Below are 13516 nucleotides of genomic sequence, written 5' to 3' on the forward strand. Positions count from 1 at the left end.
TTAACAATGGCTCTTCCATATTTAGGAACAAGCATAACTAGTGTTTTAAAGGGTTAGTTCACCCCAAAATTGAAATTCTGTCATTAATTACTCACCCTCATGTCGTTCCACACCTGTAAGACCTTCGTTCATCTTCAGAACACAAATTAAGACATTTTTGATAAAATCGATAGCTCATTGAGGCCTTCATTGAGAGCAAGATCATTTCCTTTTTCAATGCCCATAAAGCTACTAAAAACATATTTAAAACAGTTCATGTGACTACAGTGGTTCAACCTTAATATTATAAAGCGACGAGAATACTTTTTGTGTGTCAAAAATAACAAAATAGCGACTTAATTCAACAATATCTAGTGATGGGCGATTTCAAAACACTGCTTCATGAAGCTTCGAAGCTTTACGAATCTTTTGTTTCGAATCAGTGGTTCAGAGCGCGTATCAAACTGCCAAAGTCACGTGAACTATTTACATTTCTAAACATTTATGACGTAACAAAGCCTCGTTTATTGAAATCATGTGATTTTGGCACTCTGAACCACTGATTTGAAACAAATGATTCATGAAGCAATGTTTCGAAATCGGCCTTCACTAGAAATTGTGAAGTAAATTCGCTATTTTGTTATTTTTGGCGCGCAAAAAATATTCTCGACGCTTTATAATATTAAAGTTGAACCACTGTAGTCACATGAAACTGTTTTAAATATGTCTTTAGTAGCTTTCTGGGCATTTGAAAGTGTTAATTATTTTGCTCTCAATGAAGGCCTCACTGAGCCATCGATTTTATCAAAAATGTCTTAATTTGTGTTCTGAAGATGAACGAAGGTCTTACAGGTGTGTAACGACATGAGGGTGAGTAATAAATGACAGCATTTTCATTTTTTGTTGAACTAACCCTTTAAAACGACATAAAATAAAGTATTTAGGCGTTGGATTTTTCCTTCAGTTGATATTTCAAATGGCGGATGTTGTCGCGCACCCCATGTTGTCTTTTGCTGCCCTTTGCAAAAAGGGGGTTAACATTTATCTATTTTTAAAAACTTAACCAATAATACAAAGATAAACAATGTTTCTTCGACGTGAGGAAAGAACTGTTGCTATGGTTATAGCCGAAAGCAACACCTGTTCGCTAGCGTCTGTGTAACGTTAGCACATTCAGACTAACTTTAAATGCAACTTTGCGGTTACTTTAACAAAAACGTTGCTCTATTGTATAAACTTTTTTTTGATAAAACATAGCCTACTTTGAGACCCCATCAACATTTTGTTTTGACTAACTCCCCACAATTCGCACCCTCACTGAACGGGATGAAATGTTGATATTAAGACATTATTAAGACATTAAGACACACTATTTGGTCTACTTCATCATCATAAAATTATTAACATGAAATGACCTGAAGACAAATCAAACCCAAAGCTCACTGGCCCCCAAAGCAGAAAGCATGATGCAAGGCAGTTATGATTATGAAGTCATTGTGCCATGCAAAATCCTCCTGGCGGCACAAACAGCATTGCGCGCAGTATATGTGTTACAAGGGCTTTATGAGCATGAAGTTTACAAGAAAGACTAAAAAGACAAGTCTCTCAATCACAGTTCTCCTCTAGAAAAGACTCGACAGACGAACGCGAAATCAATCTAAGAAGCTATACTGTTTTAAATTAGAATAAAAATACCATTGTTTTCTTCTTGGTCTAATGTCTGGGAGAATATTTAGAACAGTAATGAATTCTCATAAAGAAGGTATAAAGCAGAAAATTTAGATATATAAAGAGGAAATTATTGAAATTACGCGATTTCCACAAGCTAAAATATTAGAATAACTTCATGTTTCCGCTTTTGAACCAAATCTCTTAATTATCACATTAAAAAAAAAAAAAAAAAAATCTGTAATATCTGAAACAACCCTTATATATAGCCTCCTGTATAATAATGCATTTGCATTGCATACATGTGTACTCACTTTGAACTGGTGCGCGTCAGTTCCACTTGGCATCATCAGTAGTCTCGCGCAGTGGATCTACAACTCGATCCGTGACGACCCGCCCACCGCGCGCTCTAGTCTGTGGAGCATTTACGTCAGAGGCACGGCTCGGGATTTAACGCAGACTCCCATTGGCCAGCGCTTGTCCCAGGTACAGGTGTCATCCCTTGTTGAAACAGCTGTCATCACCAGCAACCAGCAAAGATAGGGCGATGTGATAGACATGATAAACTTGATGTTGCTGTTATTATTAGCAACAAGAGAAGAGCCGTAGCAGAGATTTACTAATTATTATCTTATTGAAGGCTCCACTATCCAGCCACATCTAATATAGATTGAGGATAAAGGCTATTTTATAAAATAATGTTGTTTTTCTTCTGCAAATTAGTTGGGATGTGTCGTCCCATAGGGTATTTTAGCAAAACAAGCATGGAAAAAATCGCCCTGTGATATTTATAATGCTAAATAGCCTCTTGGGATGTGTTTTTTTGTTTGGTACGACGCACTAAAAGCGCAGGAGATGCTTCTCGTACGCTGGCACGCGAGCGTTTAACTCCACTGCTCTGTCTCAGGGACGGTAGAGAGCATGACCTCGCTTAAACAGGATTAGCTATAAATAGTGCTGCCTATCCGCTACTCTCGCGACGCGAGCTCCATCGCTAAACCCGCTGCACTATAGCCCAGGATTGATTGAGCATCCGTCCCTACCTCCATCTTTGCTGTATCAACCCCCTATAGTGAAAAAGAAGTGTGCTTATTTGAATGTAATGTGCACTTGTTGTGTGCTTCAAAACTTGAATGTATATTTGTAAAGAAAAAAAAACTTCTAGGCAGATAGCCTACTATTAATCAAATAAAATGCCACTTAAGTGTACTTAAAGAGAGTAGACTTCATGAGTATATGTTGTGATACTTGTTAAAGGGATAGTTCACCCAAAAATGAATAAATTCTGTCATTATTTACTCACCCTCAAGTTGTTCCAAATCTGTAGAATTTTCTTTGTTCTGTTGAACACAAATGAAGATATTTTGAAGAATGCGTTAAACTGAAGAGTTTTGGGGCACCATTGACTTCCATAGTAGTTTTTTTCCTACTATGGAAGTCAATGGTGCCCCAAAGTGGCCTGGTTACAAACTGTCTTCAAAATATCTTCCTTTGATACAGGTTTGGAACAACTTGAAGGTGAGTAAATGACAGAATTTTCATTTTTGGGTGAACTATCCCTTTAATTTGATGCTGTTAGCAAACAATAAAAAATAAATAAAAAAGAGAGTATACTTAAGCACAGTTTTAAAAAGTGCACTTAAATTAAACTTTTAACTTCAAAGTACATTTTAAATTATATTTTTTATAATCTTTTGTCATGTTTTAAAGAAGTAGCCTACAGAAATTTTTGATGTGTTGACTAACATATCAAAGCAGATGTTAAGTAGGCCTACTTGATTATACTTAAGTGTAGTGTTAAAGTTAATATTTAAAGTTAATATATTTATAAATTGTTGAAAAAATGAAACAAATTAACACAGTAAAATACCCTTTTCCATTGGAAACAGTAATATACCGTAAAATAAATGCATTCTGGGTAATATTATTTGTGGTTTTTGAAAAAGTAACCTATAGGATACTTTCTCGAAAATAACAAATATTACCCAGAATGCATTGTTTTTACAGTATATTAATTTTAGGGTGACCACCCATCCCGCATTATGCAGGACAGTCCAGAAAATGGGAGCTTGCGTCCCGCAAGACGCAAATAGTGTCCCACATTTCTGTATTATTATCTTTTTTCACAGCCACACCAGCAAAGATTGCATCTCACATACTGGATAAGAACCTCAAGAGCTGCTCAAAGCTGCCCAAATTGATGATTTAAAGCATGTAATTATCCATCCTGATGGCAAATATTTCCAACGAACAAAACGTGCGCTGATCCCGTGGATGCTCGAGTGGCACTCACGGAAATGGTCGAGAACTTATGGAAAAACACGAGATATTCTCCATTAATTTAAACAATAAAAAATGTATTGCAACTTTTAGACACCACTTTCTTCTCACATTAATACTTCATTTAAGGTGGTTTCTATGGCGTTATTGTAATGACAAATATCAAGAGCGCATTATTGTAAAGCGAGGGCGCATGAAATGCGTGACTCTCCGCTCACAAGCGGATTCCCTTCTCGCACAAAACTGGACACGCGCCCTCTCTCGCTTAGAAATTACATGTGCATGCTCAAACTTTGTCCTCCAGCATGTGCACTCGTCAATCTAGAATAGTCTTCGGTAACATTTTATTTTAGTGCCATAGTTACACGTTACTACATGTACTTATATAGTAATAACAGTAAATTATGCATAATTACAAGTAACTAAACCTAAACCAAAACCAAACCCTAACTGTAACTCTATAGTAAGTACATGTAGCTAATTAATAGTACTCAGTACTTATTTGAGTAATTACAATGTAACTACAGCACTGTAAAATAAAGTGTAACCTAGTCTTCTCTCCAGGATTTAATGTTGCAAGAAGCGCAACATTATAGTGTGGGCACCCACCGGCATAAATATTAATCGGCGCATATATGTCAAGTTTGCCATCAAATGTAAATCAATATTTACATTGCATAATAGCAGTAAATTTATCTGTCTCACACGTGTCCCGCATTGTCCCGCAATCACATCGACTGTCCTGCAACAGATCAATAACCAGGTGGTCACCCTAATTACTTCTGTATATTACAATGCATTCTGGGTGATATTATTTGTCATTTTCGATAAAGTAGCCCATAGGCCTCTTTTCTTAAAATGACAAATATTACCCAGAATGAATTGTTTTATGGTATATTACTGTTTCAGTACACAGTATTTGACTGTGTAAATTTATTTTTTTAGAGTGTACTAAATTGCAACGTCATCATTTACATGCATGACACACACGATTCAATAGTAATGACATTAAAGCAAGTTTACTATGCTTGTCAGCACATTCGGCAGTACAATTCAAAGTCAAAAGAAGTAAATATGAAATTACATACAAAAATGTACTTAAATCCTACTTAAATACTTAACTAATTGCATTTAATATAAACTATATATACATTTTCAAACTATAATACATTTTTTTTATGTAATTGTAAATAACATGCACTTAAGAAGTGTCCTAAAACATTACATTCAGTTCGCACTTAAGTATATTCATTTAAAGTATATGTGACCCTGGACCACAAAACCAGTCATTAGGGCCAGTTTTTTAAAATTGAGATTTATACATCATCTGAAAGCTGAATAAATAAGCTTTCCATTGATGTATGGTTTGTTAGGATAGGATATTTGGCCGAGATACAACTATTTGAAAATCTGGAATCTGAGGGTGCAAAAAAATCTAAATATTTAAAGTTGTCCAAATGAAGTCCTTTGCAATGCATATCCACTCACAAAATACATTTTTGATATATTTATGGTAGGAAATTTACAAAATATCTTCATGGAACATGATCTTTACTTAATATCCTTAGCAAGAAAAATCAGTAATTTTGACCCATACTTGTTGGCTATTTCTACAAATATACCCGCTCAACTTATGACTGATTTTGTGGTCCAGGGTCACATATTATGTCTATAAAAAGTACTCTTTTTTTAAAGTATGATGAAGTGTATTTCTTTTTCACAAGTGAAGACACACTACTGACCTCTTCAAAACCTGACAAAATATTTAAACCCACAATATCTGCAACATGAGGCCAGATTTTTTAGATTTTTTCCATAATGGTTAAAAGTTGGAACCGCTGATCTGAGACTACTAACTATCTTCATCCTAATTCCAGTTTGTCGTTACGAACCGGTCGTTCCCCTCCCCCATCCACGCCTCTGGAAAGTTAGAGATCAAGCCAAATGTCTTTCCTGATCCAGGCCCTGCCCTCCCGTATCACCTCAGCACGGCAATGACGGCTGATGATGTCAAACCCTGCCCACACGTGGAGTCGAGTGTGTGACCGTGCAGCCGGCCATACGGCGTAAAATGATGCTAAACGCACAAGTCATGTATGCTTTAACATTGACGACCATTCACGTGCACAAATGCTCGCTGTCATAGATTACACTGAAGACACACACTCGAGCGAACACATACATGCAGACACACACACACACACACACACGCAGCAGGATTACCAACAGAGTTCCACACAGACATAGCAAGATTACAGAGACACATACAACCCCCTCTTCTTCCCCAACACAGGATACAGACTGCTGGATTAGAGAGACACAGATTCAAATAGAGGGAAATTACAATACAGTGCATCTCAAATGCAACTGTTGAGAATAAAAACACATGCATGCACCTATAAGATGTTAGATACACATCCGTATCTGATCCAGATGTTGATTTTAAGTAGAAAATGGCCATTTTGGTCGTTTGAGTGACAGATGCAACACTAATGTGATTCTGAAAGACAACGGCTTGAGGTTTAATTGGCACCGATGGATCGATCAGCCTCTGTTGGAGTGCACACATTGATTGAGATATTGAATAGCATCCTTGCACAAACAAAACGTAGAAGACACAACCTTACACACTTCATGTGCACGCACGCGCACGCTCAAACACACCGTCACAGAATAACCTCACTAATCTTCTCTCAATGGTTTTAAGCCGCTGAAGAAGCTTAATAATTTAAGAGGAAAACAGCATCAGTGCTTTTAAGGACATATGCACAGAGATTAGCCCCCTTGCTTTACGCTGGACAACAAAGGACACCCTTTCACATGACTGAATTGATGATGCAAAATGCATTTCGTTATCAATACAATAAAAGAGAGTGGGCAATATATCGATGGAACAGAGTTTTGCTCGTTCCACTTCTGTATGAGGTTCAATATGTGCCAGAAAGGAATCGATTGCTTTTTACTATACATTTGTCTATTATGTACTTAAGAAAAATTTCTGTGGTTTGTGGAAATTACAGCATTCTGCTTGTGCCAAAAACAAAATCTGTTGGGGTGCTTTTGGTGCACGCTCGGGTTTGATTGACGTCATAGTTCGATTTGTTTGGATGATGTGAACTGTTTTTTCTGAACAGTGCGAACTGTACCCGAGTCCACATAAAAAGGTTGTCTGGGGTATGGTTCATGTGAACTCTGGTATGGTTCGATATGAATGCAATTGTAGAAGTGAACCGCTATTGATGACGTATGATTTGATAAAACTGTGTATTTGTGTGTGTTCTCACTCACTTTCCTGACAAAAGTGAAGTGACACTGCAAGCAGAGAATGTACAATGCTGCCTGAAAGTTTGTGAACCACTTGCAGAATCTGTGAAAATGTGAATAATTTTAACAAAATAAGAGGGATCTTACAAAATGCATGTCATTGTTTATTTAGTACTGTCCTGAGTAAGATATTTTACAATGTTTACATAAAGTCCACAAGACGAATTTTAAAATATGACCCAATTCAAAAGTTTGTGAACCCTTGAGTCTTAATACTGTGTGTGGTTATCTGGATGTTTTTATGTTTTGTGATGGTTGTTCACGAGTCGCTTGTTTGTCCTGAGCAGTTAAACTGCCAGGTCCCAAAAATTATTCAGTTTTCCAGCATCTTTTGCATATTTGAACCATTTCCAGCAGTGACTGTATGATTTTGAGATCCATCTTTTCACACTGAGGACAACTGAGGGACTCAAACGTAACTATTAAAAAAGGTTCAAACATTCACTGATGCTCCAGAAGGAAACACGATGAATTAAGAGTGCCAAGTGCCATTCTGTGTTGACGCTTTGAAAACAAAACCAAAATATTACAGTGAGGTATGCTATTCATTTTGCTACCATGTAGGGGTAAACATTAAAGGTGATAGAGAGGATTTTTTCGTCGACTGAGAATCCAAAGACTGTTACTGAGTTTTTGAAATGAGCGCATGCGTAAGAACAACCCCCCTCTTTCACAGCTAATTTCAAAGGAACGCCTCACAAAACTCATAAACACTCGTATTGGAACACGAGTGTTTACCACCAGCATTCGCTGTGTCGTGTTAGTGGATTCATTATGTCGGACTCACCGCAGGTAACTCATAATCTGCAGTTGTTACTTCTGTCTCCTGACAAAAACATTGCATGCGGCGCCTGTGGAGTGTGGAAAGTTACTGGAGCGCGCAGTCGCGCTCGTCTCTCACAAGGAACGTCACGGCAGTGATTGACAAACCAGAGGGCCAATCCTTTACGCGATGATCGCGTAAACGATTGGCTGATGTTTTTAAGGCCCTACCTTGTGCACAGATGATGTATATTAATATTATTCCTTTCAGTGCACCTAATAAATAGTCTTTTATCAGTTAGTAAAGACAGTTTCAAGTAATATTGCAAAAATTTATAAAACAAAACATCCTCTTTACCACCTTTAATGACGCAAACGTACCGCGTTTCGGACCCAAATAATATAATGTGAACACAATCAAGCTGTGGCAGGGGGGCTGAACATGATTTCACCAGTTAGAACATGTTCCTGGATCAGCATTCTTGTTGATCCTGGAACAACATTCCTATCAACCAATCAGATTTGACGGATAGGTTTACAGTCAATCTCCAGTTTAGGCTTAAAACAAGGGTTAGGGGCTTCTACACCATTCTTATTCTCCTATAGCTTTTACCTCTGATTTTAGGGATAAGTTATGGGCAGGGGTAGGGATAGGGTTAGGACAAGTCAGGACAGGAATGTTGTTCCAGGATCAACAAAAGATCAATCACGGTGACCTGCAGGGGAAGGGGGGAGCAATCGAACTCGGGTTCAGACCAGGCAGTCGAACCAAGTGTGAAAGCACCCTAAAACTATAAACATTATGATGGCGTATGAAGATGAAACGTAAGAACTAACGGCACCGACAGACGGCAACTTTGCTGGTTTTGTTGGATCAGTGTCTGTGCGGTGTGAATTGGCCTTAAAGGGTTAGTTCACCTAAAAATTAAAATTCTGTCATTATTTACTCACACCCATAAGACCTTCGTTCATCTTCAGAACACAAATTAAGATATTTTTGATAAAATCCGAGAGGTATCTGACTCCTCCATAGACACGACCACTTTCAAGGTCCAGAAAGGTACTAAAGATGTCATTAAAATAGTCCCGGCTCCTGCGTCAGCATCACACGCATGCATCATGCTGCTCACGTGATCAGCGTCGGCCAATAATGAGTCTGCGTTCTGACGTAGAACCTGGAAACACTGGACGTAAACAGCATATGAGAATGACAGATGAGAGATGATTATTTTTGTTTTGTTTTTGCGCACAAAAAGTATTCTCGTCGCTTCATAAAATTACGTTTGAACTTCTGCAGTCACGTGGACTATTTTAACAATGTCTTTAGTACCTTTCTGGACCTTGAAAGTGGTGATTATATTGTTGTCTATGGAGGCATCAGAAATCTCTTGGATTTCATCAAAAATATCTTTATTTGTGTTCCAAAGATGAACGAAGGTCTTACGGGTTTGGAACGGCATGAGGGTGAGTAATAATGACAGAATTTTCATTTTTGGGTGAACTAACCCTTTAAAGATTATAGAACAGAAAGATACATTTTAGAAAAGTTATTATTGAAAAAATCTATTTGTTTACCTGGATATCTGTAAAATGTGTTTCTGAGTGACACACCAAGCCGATGGTCAGCCGTCAACCAAAGTAGGGGCGTCATTTAGCGTCTGTCAGTCCAGTTTTTTTGTTTTGTTTTATTTTTAACCAGCACAGGGCAGCTGGAGTGACAGATCACTCTGATTGGCTGTTCAGCTTTATAGTGAACCAGTGCATGAAAAAACATGATGAAAGCGAGGAAACTACGAAGTCAAAAGAAGGCTTTTCTAATTTTACGTCATCTTATTTGAGCAATCCAATACACAAACAATTTCATAACGAAATTATAGTCTGGAGTGAAAAAAGTGATAGACATGATTCATATTCAAAATGGTATGCAAGCACTATTTTGTTTACGGTTTGTATATCTGCAGTACGTGTTTCGGTTTCCCTTTTTGAATGACAAATACAGACTACTGCCACCTGCTGTGCTGATATTTCCTCTCACGCATTGAATGTACATGCTAGTTGGCCATCTCTGAAGCACAACGTTTTAGCCCAGATGCAGGTGATGCGAAGTGACAACACAGTTTCTAGTTCTTTGGTGTCACAAGTTTAAAAAAAGACATAGACAAATGTATTGTACAAAGCAATTTTTTGGGGGGCACAAACAGAATGCCACACTTTCCTGCCTTTTAAATTCATGTTTTAATGCATTAGCTGCTTGGCAAATCCAAGTATCAACTGGGCCACATCTCCATCGTCCAATTAGTTGATGAACTGTATGTTGACACTCCATCCTGACAGGACTTGTTGACTGTTTCTTCATTAGAGAAGGAGTCCCCCTCTCTTATTAATAGTTTAGCAGAGGCCTGTAAAGGTCAAGTGCATTAGTTGAGATTTCAAACATGCTACATGAAGATCTGGGTAGGATAATAGCAGCTGTTTGTTTATATAATGAGTACTGTACTTATTTTATGAGTATAAATAAATCTGATGAGGAGATGTGACACTGTGCACATTATAAACCATCTCACAACATGCCTTTGTGTAGAGTAATACATTGTTTCTTCATTTGGGCATATACTTTTCATATTCTTTAACTTTTAAAATTTCATTTTTTTGTGGACAGATGTACTATTTTTTATTTCCTAAACAACGTTCATCAGCTTATTTTGGGATTTCTCATTTCTCACCTTCTCCATTGGATGGTAAATGTTGCTTGATTATGTTTTCTGTGGGACAAAAGTTGTCTTCCTCCAGGTGGCGCATGGCTGAGAACCGACTCCACGACTGTGTTCAAATCTCAGGATGTTATTATTGGATACATTTATTTACTAAAAAGTATATTTGGTTAAATCTATTAATTTGTTAACACTTAGCATGCAAAACTGACCCACAATCTCGTTTTTATATGATTAAAAAAAAAAAAAAAAAAAAAAAAATATTATTAACAAACGATTTGATTGGTCAATTCAAATCATCGCTGAGAAAAGTAACAGCTGACACATGATTGTATTGTCTTGCGGTGCCTGTTATTTTTCTCAGCGCTGTTTCGGGATATACCAATCACAGTTGTTTGCAATACTGTATGATACTGTATGACAACAATTTAAACCTAAAAATTACACTAAAATACACAGAGAATAGCTAAAAATTATTATTTATACATATTAGAGACAACCTCCGGTCCAATAAACCACGCCCTGTTTAATGCTAATTTCCTTTCTTTGGTCGTTTCTACCCTAGTCAGTAACGTTAGCCATAGAAAGAGCTCTTTAGTGCGTTTGAGTTTAATATTTTAATCACACGTAATAATTCTGTTTAGATCAAACTAGATTTTGCATTTCGAGAAGTAATTTTATAAACATTCCAAGGACGCATATTCACTCCTTCAAAATAAGGGCACTTAGTAGGCAGCCTATCCAGGATGTGCTCGTACGTCGCCATTTTCCCTGGGAGGGAATGTTAACAGAAGCACACTGCCAACGTGCACTATTAAGGGCCCTAGAAATCTGTTTTACCAAGTGATATAAAATATGGATTCAGCGTCGACCACCTCTAAACTCATCTATAAAAGTAAGTAGTTCGTTTTTGCGCGAAACTAACAAGTAATGTGAGCATAAAGCTAACTAACTGGCTGTTTTATGTGCACTAGTGTCTAATGAGGATATCACAAAACTGATACAGCTGCGGTCGAGCAACTCAGCGCTTTTTGACGGGAGGAAAAATTCGTCAAAAACAGCCTGGAGGTGCGATTTGTATTCTTAGAATTTGTGTCTCTCACAGCCTGTATTATTTACAATAAGTTATTATTTTGTTTATTTTTTTTCCAGTGCAATACTCAGAGAAATGGGGCTTGAGGAAAAGATGACAACTGAGCAGATTGCCAAAAAGTGGGAAAACCTGAAAGCAAGATATAAGGTTGGTCTCACTGCCAAATTTGCTTTTTTAAATGCCAAAAATATTCAGCAGTTTCATAAATTTACCAATTCTTCACAAGGATGCGAAATATCCTCCCACCGGCGTGGAGAAGAACCCCACCTGCTGGAAATGGTTCAATCTCATGGACGATGCTCTGGCTGAAGAGTTTGATGAAAAGATCAGCCAGCAAGTGATCACCTCAGAAGCTGACAATGATAATGCACCTCATCCGAGTAAGAGGTTACGCCAGATCAAAGTCGAAGGGGAAATATTAGAATTTCTGGAAGAGGAAGTAACTTCGGTGAACATGCCGCCAGCCTCCAAATCGCATCTGGTTAAGCGGGGAATACAAAAAGGCAAACAGACAGCAGAAAGCCATTCATTGGACATCATGAGAACCAAACTTCAAAGAGAAAGACAGCTTCTAGAGAAAGAACTCGGCGGTCTGGACAGAGAAAAAGCCCTTCTAGAGCGGGAAAGGGCCCTTGCGGATCGGGAAAGAGCAGCTCTTCAGCGGGACAGAGCTCAGGTAGAGAAGGACAAAGCTGCGGTTAACAGAGACAAAGCGTCATTGGAACAGGACAGAGCCAGACTGCAGAAAGACAGAGACGCTTTGGCCAGGGACAGAGCGGCCCTTGAAAGAGACAGAAGGTCGGCGGATTTCACAAATCACGTGAAAAGCAGTTGCAATGGACTGGACTGTCCTCATGAAAAGAACAGAGAAAAATTAATATTCTTACTTGAAAGAGTGATGGAAAAAATTTGAAGCAACTCTGATGAGAATGAGGCAAACCTCAGGGAAAAAAGGATACTGCAACAAGTTCTGTGAGCTTATGGGATATCTGAACGCTCCTTGGGTTTATGTCTTTGCAGTCTGAAGAGACATTAAAACATTTCATTTTTGGTCAAAATTTTGTTTTTGTACTTTTCAGTTCTAAATCAGTCATATTGTCACAGTCTTGACTCATAGAATGGGTTTACCACATACATTGGCAGGGTGCAAAAGGGCCCCTGAACTAAGATGTTTTTGAGATTTCTTTAATTACTTGTGAATGTTGACTAAGAAACACGGAATGTGACGCTTTATTTCTGATATAATGTAATATAACAGTATCTGTTAGTAAAGTATACCGTTTGTGCCATACAATAAATGTCAAAACCCAAGATTCACGGTCCGCTGAGTTTTCATTCAGATGTTTTTACTCAAATTGTTAACAAAACATGAAATAACATAAGAAATTAAAAATGTAGATTATTATATTAAATGTGTATACATGTAATGCAGATATTTTTTTTCATGAGAATAATTCAAAATAAAAGCATTAAAGGATTAGATCACTTTCAAATTAAAATTTCCTGATAATTTACTCACCCCCATGTCATCCAAGATGTTCATGTCTTTCTTTCTTTAGTCGAAAATAAATTAAGGTTTTTGATGATTTTTCTCCATATAGTGGACTTCAATGGCCTCCAAACAGTTGAAGGTCAAAATTACAGTTTCAGTGCAGCTTCAAAGCGCTATACGTGATCCCAGATGAGGAATAAGAGTCCT

At 37.6% G+C, this 13516-nt stretch overlaps 2 protein-coding genes and 1 long non-coding RNA gene across 6 annotated transcripts in view; 1 reads left to right on the forward strand and 2 right to left on the reverse strand.

Moving 5' to 3' along the window:
* atp2b1b (ATPase plasma membrane Ca2+ transporting 1b) overlaps positions 1–2094 on the reverse strand; it is a 27685-nt gene extending 25591 nt beyond the window's left edge. For 2 of the 3 annotated variants that reach the window (XM_048158113.1, XM_048158116.1), the window contains exon 1: positions 1962–2094. The gene's annotated coding sequence lies outside the window, so the exon portion shown is untranslated. The remainder of the gene's footprint in view (positions 1–1961) is intronic. The other variant, XM_048158114.1, reaches the window with a different exon arrangement.
* On the forward strand, positions 2020–13128 carry zgc:171459 (uncharacterized protein LOC562056 homolog). Of its 2 annotated transcripts, none has more exons than XM_048158121.1 (4): positions 2020–2133; positions 11699–11792; positions 11877–11964; positions 12044–13128. In XM_048158121.1, the coding sequence occupies exons 3-4, from the start codon at positions 11893–11895 to the stop codon at positions 12728–12730; spliced, it is 759 nt and encodes a 252-aa protein (XP_048014078.1). In that variant the 5' UTR covers positions 2020–2133; positions 11699–11792; positions 11877–11892; the 3' UTR covers positions 12731–13128. The 2 variants fall into 2 exon arrangements, with proteins under 2 accessions (XP_048014078.1, XP_048014077.1); XM_048158120.1 differs by lacking the exon at positions 2020–2133 and adding an exon at positions 11294–11619.
* On the reverse strand, positions 10230–11057 carry LOC125246960. Its single transcript, XR_007180000.1, has 2 exons — positions 10737–11057; positions 10230–10412 (listed from the first exon to the last, which is right to left on the reverse strand). It is a non-coding gene; the product is annotated as an uncharacterized LOC125246960 (long non-coding RNA).
* Positions 13129–13516: the final 388 nt, after the last annotated feature.

The sequence above is a fragment of the Megalobrama amblycephala genome, linkage group LG15 (assembly GCF_018812025.1).
Source record: "Megalobrama amblycephala isolate DHTTF-2021 linkage group LG15, ASM1881202v1, whole genome shotgun sequence".
In the NCBI taxonomy this organism is placed as follows: Eukaryota; Metazoa; Chordata; class Actinopteri; order Cypriniformes; family Xenocyprididae; genus Megalobrama; species Megalobrama amblycephala.

Bases quoted from the DNA above. Each gene is read 5' to 3' on its own strand.
- zgc:171459 (XM_048158120.1), top strand. From the start codon at position 11,580: ATGGATTCAGCGTCGACCACCTCTAAACTCATCTATAAAA. The intron at 11,620-11,698 runs GTAAGTAGTTCG...TATGTGCACTAG, and splicing joins CTCTAAACTCATCTATAAAA to TGTCTAATGAGGATATCACA. The intron at 11,793-11,876 runs GTGCGATTTGTA...TTTTTTTTCCAG, and splicing joins TCGTCAAAAACAGCCTGGAG to TGCAATACTCAGAGAAATGG.